General features: G+C 35.5%; 1 protein-coding gene across 1 annotated transcript in view; it reads right to left on the bottom strand.

The window, feature by feature from the left end:
* LOC118330364 (mucin-5AC-like) overlaps positions 1 to 9,420 on the bottom strand; it is a 14,998-nt gene continuing 5,578 nt past the window's right edge. The window contains exons 18-36 of the mRNA XM_035664859.1: positions 9,067 to 9,416; positions 8,530 to 8,729; positions 7,330 to 7,501; positions 6,968 to 7,212; positions 6,696 to 6,879; positions 6,322 to 6,517; positions 6,050 to 6,225; positions 5,875 to 5,944; positions 4,971 to 5,110; positions 4,857 to 4,888; positions 4,607 to 4,775; positions 3,971 to 4,072; positions 3,818 to 3,858; positions 3,232 to 3,354; positions 2,629 to 2,730; positions 2,408 to 2,536; positions 2,124 to 2,163; positions 961 to 1,084; positions 1 to 861 (exon numbers count right to left, since the gene is read on the bottom strand). Of these exons, the coding sequence (XP_035520752.1) occupies positions 684 to 861; positions 961 to 1,084; positions 2,124 to 2,163; positions 2,408 to 2,536; positions 2,629 to 2,730; positions 3,232 to 3,354; positions 3,818 to 3,858; positions 3,971 to 4,072; positions 4,607 to 4,775; positions 4,857 to 4,888; positions 4,971 to 5,110; positions 5,875 to 5,944; positions 6,050 to 6,225; positions 6,322 to 6,517; positions 6,696 to 6,879; positions 6,968 to 7,212; positions 7,330 to 7,501; positions 8,530 to 8,729; positions 9,067 to 9,416 (2,773 nt within the window). The 3' untranslated portion in view covers positions 1 to 683. The remainder of the gene's footprint in view (positions 862 to 960; positions 1,085 to 2,123; positions 2,164 to 2,407; positions 2,537 to 2,628; positions 2,731 to 3,231; positions 3,355 to 3,817; positions 3,859 to 3,970; positions 4,073 to 4,606; positions 4,776 to 4,856; positions 4,889 to 4,970; positions 5,111 to 5,874; positions 5,945 to 6,049; positions 6,226 to 6,321; positions 6,518 to 6,695; positions 6,880 to 6,967; positions 7,213 to 7,329; positions 7,502 to 8,529; positions 8,730 to 9,066; positions 9,417 to 9,420) is intronic.

The following is a 9,420-nucleotide window of genomic DNA, read 5'->3' as shown; positions in this document are numbered from 1 at the left end:
ATTTTTATTGACACTGAAGACATTCAGATTAGCATTAGATGTTGGACAAAGATAGTTTCGATATTGTTTACACTCTTTTATTTATACATTCAATGAGTTAGTGTGAGTTAATTTATGTTGACGCTGCTGTTAGAAACTATGACCGTCATTTATAGTAATTTAAAATTCTAATTCATGTTTTAAATCTTTCACATTTTACCAGAAATATAATCCGTTTTCCTCATAGCATTAATACAATATACTGTACATCTGAAGCCATTCTTGTGTCTTTTATCTCTCAAGTCATTTGCAGTAAAAGGAAGAGAAACACCCTCTAAGAATTAAAACACCATATCATATAGATTGCATAAAGGAACGTCTCCAAAAGCTACAAGAGATACCATGACACAAATGTGTGCTGTCATTATGGGGCACTATGCACACCTGACAGTAAATAAGGAAGTTATGACAGTCAGACTTAGAAATAGCCAATTTGCAGAGATGTAGGGAGTTTCAGACCACAACATCTCTGCTGTTTGAAAGGTTTAACTTATTTGCCCCTATTTTGTGGCTTCTGATTACACAAAGGTGTGTCTTTGGTGGTCTTCACATACTGAGTCTGGATTGTCTAGTAGATTTTGGAGAGGAATTGATCAAGTTTATAAAGGTATATTAGTCAGATTTTCACTTTCCAGACGTTTACATTACACTGTGGTGTTGTTAGGACATTCAGCGACATGGCAACCGCACTTGTCAACTGAAATGTAGGAGTGCTTCATTTTGCTGCCATCAGGGCAGGACATCTCCACCTCCTTCTTACTGGTGGCCATTTCTTGACAGCATGTGCATGAATGCATCAAACTGTTGCTTTCAGCAGAGTACCTGTGAATAGAGACAGGATCAGTGTCAGTAACCTTCTGTTCAATGTCAACATTAATCTTAAAAACGACTCTTCAGGTAGTTTTAGCATCAGAAACTCACATTGATGAAGACGCTCCACAGGACCCCTCACAGGCTGTGATTTCCACCATTACAACTGACGTGCAGCTGTTTGTATACAGATAGGTGGTGTTCTTCTTCATCTGACAGCTGTGGCGAGGAGTACCTGTGAACGACACATAAACATATTTTTCATGTTGCTCTAAAAATGACACACATTATTATTTCTGAAGGAAAATAAAATTACAAATGTATTCGGGTCAGGCTTTTTTTAATGCAATAATCATCATCAATTTTGATAATCAATTGATAACATTCATCGGCTCCAGCTTCTGAAATGTGTGGCTCTCCTTCTTTTCTGTGTTTTATATCACTGATAATGGAATATGGTCTCACAAAAAAATAAAGTTTGAAAACATCATCTCAGGCTCTGGAAATTATGATTTTATTTTATTTGTAGAGACCGAAATGTTGTGTAAATATAATAAAATGTTTTTTCAGCAGAAAGCAAGGTCAGTGTTCCTTGTTATTTTTAAGTTCCTCCAAAGCACCTGTCACACATTTAGTTGTGCAGAGATTGTTTCTACATAATTTTATTTTTTGGACATTTCACAGACTAAAAGATTTTTTTTTAAGTAACATAGGATGACAGTAAAATCCTCTTTACTTCAAAAATTTTACCAAGTACCAAGGGCTCACTTGTAAGTTAAAGCAGTGAGTGTGGGACTTTTACACATAAATTAAAGGCTATTACATTCAAGCCCTTGCCAAACGAGGTCACACACTTCTAGAGCTGAAAGAGGGAACAACCATAGCGAAGGAGTAGACTACAACAATGAGGAGTATGGCTGAAAAATCTAAGAAGTTCTTGATGCTCTAGATAAAAAAGAAACTCTGCAATCAGAGGAGGGATTACAGTCAAGAAAGAAAGTGATCCAAAATTGATAACCATCAGTGGACATATCTCCTTGCTGTAGATAATAATAATTATAAGCAGGTGTGGACAGTGTGTGTGTAATTACTCTCACTGCCTGAAGGGGGAGACAAACAATTCACACTGCAGGTTGACATCTTTTAAATTATGAAATTGTTACTTTTAAAGCTTGTGGTTGTGTGAGAGGGTCTACATTTATGTGTAAATACATTTCCAGAAAATATTATATAATGTGTAATTTGAGTTATTTTTTATATAGACTCGTACTTACAAGTTTTGCAACAACCGTTAATGTCACTTTGTTCCGTTCCCTGAAATAGAGATATAATATATGGATTGTAACAAAAACAACACTGACAGTATGAATGAAGTATTTATGTATTTCAGCACATTTGTTGTATTTGTGTCCCTTATATTTCTACAACTATATACATTAATCTATCTGAAAGATGTAAAACAGTTTGTAAGATTGAATCAGTTGAGAGTTATTAACAAATATATTTATCTGCCAGAAATAAGAATGTATGTTCCATTTCAGGACTAGCTTATACTCACAGGAATGCAGTTCTTTGGATCAAATGCAGGACATGTTGTTTGGTTTTTAAAGATTATAAACTCGTCCTTCACCTTTTCACAATCATACTTGGTACAGTTATCATTTGGTGGTGACCAAGACTGAGAAGGCTGTCAGAAGTGTAGAAGAGGTTAATTAGTGAACGTAAAACATTCTGACTGATAAGACAATTTAAGGTTAAAGACCATTACACTGTACTTACTTTAATAATTATCTTGGACTTGAAACCTGGGACGTCCAAAAAGCAGCTTGTCTTTATACATGATCCACAACATTGTTCAGGTTGCTGTTCATACACATAGCCCTGAAAAAACGCACAAATCAATATGGTTTTCAACTTCGATCAATTAGGTTTATATATAATAAGCAATAAAGAAGAACAAGAAAAGAGCCTTTTCTTTAAGATTACTGGTTAGCACACCGCTAACGAGAGTAAACAAGCTTAAGTTAGCGTTTGCAACTAAACACAAGGCCTCCCAGCTGACTTTATAAGGAGGCGCAACACGTTAGCATTGAGCTCCTAACTTTTAACTCACTACCAGTAATACTAGTAAGTATTAGTATAAGATGTTGGTGGCTGAAGAGATACAAACCTATCGTGTGCATATAAATAACTTAATAGTCTATGCATCAGCAACTGTTACCAGATCAGCATTTCTGAAAGTAAAGCTTATGATTAAGTGGCCGTTGATTAAACATTGTTGTTTCTTTTAAACATTTTTGTACAATGTAAAACTTTAAAGGCCTGAAATTAAAATGATTGATTCAAAACTACAATACTCTTAATATTTAAATGCAAAAGTACCTCTGCACACTGTTTGTTACATTGCTCCAGATGACACTTATGGGCTTTCAACTTGCTGGCGGGATCCTCAGCTATAGTGCAGGTGCATGATTCACATAGACTTTTGGAGAAATTCATACCAGGCTGTAAACAATAAAACGGGAAGTCTGAGACAGTTTCATATGAACACCAACAAAACAAATGTCACTCAACTATATTTAACTTTAATATTATTCCTATAATATTTGTTTGTCGTATACTTAAAACAGCAACAAAGAGATTTCATTTTGTGTTGGTTCTGATGGCTCCTGTGGACAAAAGCTGTATTGTTTCCACTGAATTGTTTAATTGATTTCGAGGGGAATCCGACAGAGTCTGACCCGGTGGCAGACATTAAAAATAATATAGAAATAGCAAATCTTCTCACTGATGGTCTTGTGTGTTTATTCAATTCATATAGAGGCATCAGTATTACATTGAGACTGTTTCATAACCAGTTTAAAAGAAATAAAAAAATTAAAGATTGCAGAGTTTTAGTAACACTTCAACAAGCAAGTATACTCTTAATTGAGCACATTCAAAATATATAAAGTATATTACTCCTTACCTTGTACTCAGTATCATTGAAGACACAGACGTCTTTGGGCACTAGATACAATATTAACAAGTATAATCAGATTAAAGGCTTAAGCTTAGTTTAGTTTTAGGTGTTTCACACAGCAATACTATAAGTAAATGTAACTGAAACCTATATGCTTACCACAGCGGTAAGAGGGACAGCAACTGTCATTTGACATGTGGATCTCCAACTTAAATCCCAGTTTGCACTCTGTTACCAACGAACAGCGACTCCTATCACATTCTGTTGGTCAAAAGGTGAGACATTTCCAGAGTTGGTGAGTATAACAGATTACTAAATACTACTAAATTATAAAATTCAAATAGGGGATTTATTACATACATTTAAAAAAATCTATTTTATTTATATTTATAGACAGCAGCAGACACTGCTATGTTTAATCATACAGTATATATATTAAAAGTGTCTTTTAGGCCAGTAATTTCAGATATTTACAAAAATAACAAAACTAACAACAATAATTGAAAAGTATTATGTTAACAATTACAATTGGAGGCAAATCTATTGCCACATCATACCTTTGTTGTGTACTGTGTTTTAATTAATATAATAACATTAGTCTTTAATCATTGTCAATCATATGAATGCATATAGTATTTGTACATTTACAGAAGATTAAACAGAAGATAAAAGAAGATGTTACACAACTGAGTATTACTCAGCATGATAAGTAAACTGATGTGTAAATGTGTGTAAAATTGTAAAAGAGATCATACCTTTCCCTATTAAAACATTTTGGTATTTTGAATCACTCACCACACGTCAGTTTCTCACAGCAGTCCACTGTGCGGTTCACCAACACCTCACCTTCCTCGGTACAAGTTATTGGTTCTTGAGTGGGACATGTGAGAGGCTTACACTGAACACTCAGAGTGTCCTTATCACAAACACACTGCTGACAGCCACTCTGCCAAGTCTCACCAAGCTGTTTGAGTGGTGGAACAGAGTTAATGTCGTAACAGCAATGAACACACTCTCAATAATGATCATGTATTGTAGCATTTACCTGTTTAGGTTGGCCAGTTGGTCCAGTGCAACCTTAAACAATAAAAACAATCAATATACCTCTACATTAATTCACAACAAAATGATTTGTCTTCATAACCGAAAATGCTCTTACAGGAGGAGACACAGATGTCAGATGTTGGACTGAACAAAGTCATCCCGTCTGGACAGAAACATCCCTCCAAGAATCCATTACAATCTTGGTTCTGATTGCCATTTTCTCTCTGGCATGGTTGTACATTCTTCGCATTGTATCTAAATATGAAGACAGTTGTTGGTGAAAAACACACATAATCATTTCAGAAATTACACATATGATTACATATAATGTATTCATTGTTTTAAGCCATGCTAGCTGCATGGCTCTAGAGATAGCAATGTTGGTCTGTTGGTCCACCACTTTGGTCCAGGCTGAAATATCTAAACAACTATTTGATTGAGTCCATGAGATTTTTTACAGATGTTGATGGCCCCAAGAGAATTAATGACTTTGGTGCTCCTCTGACTTTCCCTGTTGAGGTTGACATTTATGGTTTTAAGTGACATGTCACAAACAATTGTCAGATGGATTGGAATACTATTTGGTACAGAAGTGTGCTCCCTTCTGGATCAATTGTAATAAAGTTGGTGGTCCCTTCACTTTTCATCTTGTGCCATCATCAAGTCAAATTTTGAAATTGCCCAATACTGCAGATACCAAAATACCTGCAAAACTAATTACATTCTGATAAACCTTAGATGTACTTTGTGTTTAGTGCTAATGAGCATATATTAGCATGCTAACACACTAAACTAAAATGGTGATTATGGTAAAAATTGCTGATGTTAAGCAGTAATGTTTACCGTGATCACCATCCTACTTTAGCATTGTTATTGTGAGCATGCTTACGTTTACATTTGATTTAACTCAAGTAGCCTTTCAGAGCCGCTAGCATGGCTATGGACTGTTAGTCTTCTTAAATTACAAGCTGCTGACATTATTTAATTTATGATATTGCTAAATAGAACTGAGCATTTACCTTGCATTGCAGGTTGGTACAACAGTTGGCCCACAAGGCTTGTAGACTTTATTTCCTGGACATTTATAGTCTACAACAAGAGAAAGTGGATTTAAATGCCAAGATGATGAAAAAAGGTCATTTGGATATCTGAAAATAACATTGTTTACTTTTTACTAAAACAAAACCCTCCTACCGCACTGTTTGTTTGTAGCATTCCTCCAGGCTACACAGACAGACGCTTCAGCACACAGCATGGCGTACATCTCCATACTGGAACAACCAACACTGGAATTTGTGTGGCAAACATCAAATTTACAGGCCTCATAATAGTGTTGTGGTGGGATTACTTTGTGGCATTTCTCAAACACCCTTAATGCACAAATAAAAGGAAAGTAGGCTGTTAATCCGAGTGATACTCCAGAATGAATTGACAATAGTGTTCATGTTTATACTGTAAATTCTTACTTGCTCATCAAAATGTCACAAATAACAGATTTGCAGGATGGTGGTTTCGGTGGTGGTTGTAGTGTAGGAAGCGGCTTCTCACAATATGGCTTTTTCTTATCTGGTACATGCCATTCATGTCCCATCTCAGAGCATAAAGGATGAATCTGGCCATTTGGTAATCTACAGTCGTTTTTCCTGTTATTGTCACAGGTACCTTGAGAAAGTAAAGATTAACGTGACAGATATTACAACCCATGTGTTGCCACATTTACTACATCCATTTGCACTTAATTATTAAATCTAACATTGTTTATATAGTCTATAAATGTAACATTGAGCTTCATTTGCTATTCAACATGTTTATTCCAACAGCAAATCAAGTATCATCTTACCACACTGTCCCTCTGTGTTGTTGTGGAAAAGGGAAAATGGCAGTTCAACACTAAATAAAAGCCCTTTGAATGTCACAACTGCTTCAATTGCCGGGATTGTCAAACGGAGTTCAATTCCAGAACTTGTAATGATTATGCCATCTTTAGAGTAGGTTGGGGAAACCAGGTCGCCGTTGACGTACACCTAAATCATTGTTTAGGTGAAACATTTTTAATCATCATTATCATTTAAATATATTCAAGTTAAGACAGTTTGTTGAGGAACAACTTACCATGGTCTTGGTCTTTGGGGTTCTCTGTATTGTAAGAATGACTTTATAGTTTTTGTAATACACAATCAGGGCTTTTGCACACGTAACAGTTCCAGAGGCATCACAGTTTTCGTTGTCGATAAGAATCGTTAAATTGTGTTGAGGAATGATCTCTTTGACCAAAACATATGTGCAGTTTTTCTGGAAGCTGTAGTACTGGCCATCAAATGTCACATAATGAGGATCTCCCCAGCCAGCACAAACACCTGCAAATATTAGATTGAAGTTACAATGAGTGTTACATCAAAGAAAAACTGCATATATTGTAAGTTTTAAGATGTTGCTTGAATATGAAATTTTAAAGTGCTTTTATTTAAACTTACATCTGCACTCGTAGTGGGGACAACAGCCGTCTTCATCATAAACCTGAACTGGTGGGTACCCATTTTCACACGTAGGAATGGTGACTGATTTACATGGCACATGTTCCTTTATTACTCTTTGATTGTCACAGGTTTCGTTGGTGCACTTGTCTGAACTCCACGACTCACCATGCTGTAAAGACCAAAGTAGTACTTTTAGCATTCTACTACCAGTAAAATAAGTATTATGTTTGAGCCTGTATATGCACAACATATACATCGATAATTTATAAAATTCAAGAAGCAAGGACAGATATAGGTATAGATTATAAAATTAATTTATACAGATATAAATTGAAATACAGTGTGAATGTGTTTATATATATAGTTTTGATGAAGCTAATTATCCATATAAATGGGGACCCTAATGAAATTGTATAAGTCAACAGCCTTTGACCTTTGTTCCGACATTGTGCAACTGCTGGGAGAAGATATTTGATGATATAAGGGATTTAAATGTCATTGTACACTACAATTTTTCCAGGAAAGAAACTGAGGTGCGAAAGTCAACAAACAGCTATTATAGTAGAGAGGTATTACAAATGAGTCAGTGATTGCATGTTGAATAGGGATGAAAACTGATCAGATTTTTTTGATACCAAATCCATTATCTGTTCTGCTTATTGGTCGGATTCTTTGTAGATTCCATTATTGTTTCCTGATCAAATTTCTGAAAATGTAGGCATACACAGGTTTTCAGCATCAACTGTTATCTTTGAGCCTGAACAACAAAATACATTTATAGAAGTTTGAGTTTCTTTGTGTAGCTTCTGCAATGCATTACTGTCAGAATAAAATGCTGGTATTGATTAAAGGAATTTATAATCTTGGTGGCATATAATTCCATTGGATTGGACAATTTGCAACCAGTTCTCAACTGGTCAGGTTCATTTTCACATATATTACTGATATTTGATATCTGATATAACTCAAAAGAACAATGAGAGTAACAGGATATGGATTAAAAGCTCATTCCCTTTGTCTAAGGAAATGAAATACCTTGTTTTAGGCTTTGTTGGAATAGAGACCCTGAAACGAAGCCAGTTTAGATAAAACTTTGCAGTTCTGACTGAATTTGGGGTCGGTACATGATAACAGAGTTTTTATTTTAAGATGTTTTTTTTTATACAAGTATACGTTTATGCAACAAAAGTCAAATACCTTTCTTGGTGGCTTGAGATATAAACAGTCACTGGAAGGTGGTTCGGTTGTTGAGCCAATTTGTGTTGTAGTGCTTGGTGTGGTAGTTGTAGGAGTAGTAGAGTGGCATGGTCTACCAAGCTTCTCAACAGTGCATGTCACACTGCAATATGCAGTGAAACACCAGCCTGCTCCATCAGTTTTATTGTACATGAAGCTACCTATATGAGAATAAAACCAAGGCAGTTTTAGTGATACAAGACAAAATCCAGGGTTACAGCTATCTTTAAAATGCAACTTTGTGAATACTACATGAATGTTTTCTAAATCAATATTAAATGTAAAATCTATGTCTGGATCCTTGATTGGATACAAATATACAATATCATAAAAAGTTACTGGAAAAATATTTGTCAATTGTGGTCATTAGAGTCAGACTACTGCATTGAATAAGATGAAAAACATCTGTCGTAAATAGAATTAAGCCGATGATACAGTTATATGTGTTATATGTTACAGTGATTATATGAACGACAACTAATAACGCTTGTTGCTTACCAGGAGAGAAAATTTGATGCATGTACTTGCAGAAACATATAGTTGTTCTGCTTGGTGTTGATGGCTGAGGAGTTGAAGATGTTAGAGTTGGAGTTTCAAGAGTGGGCTTTTCAGTGGTTGTGGCACCAGATGTGCTGGGCTTTTCTGTGGCTTTTGTAGTTGTTTTATGCATCACAGGTCCTGTTTTGTATGTTGTTGTAACCACTGTATTTATCACACCGGTTACAACTGGGTTTTCTGTGGTGGCATTTGTAGCTATAACAGTTGTGGCACCAGGAGTGCTGGGCTTTTCTGTTGGTACTGTGGTAGGTTTTTCTGTGATAGCGGTTGTTGTGGTGGGCTTTTCTGTGGTTG

The sequence above is a fragment of the Morone saxatilis genome, unplaced genomic scaffold, assembly GCF_004916995.1.
Source record: "Morone saxatilis isolate NCDOM2014 unplaced genomic scaffold, NCSU_SB_2.0 Contig2, whole genome shotgun sequence".
Lineage (NCBI taxonomy): Eukaryota > Metazoa > Chordata > Actinopteri > Moronidae > Morone > Morone saxatilis.
This window is presented reverse-complemented; position numbering and strand designations above follow the sequence as displayed.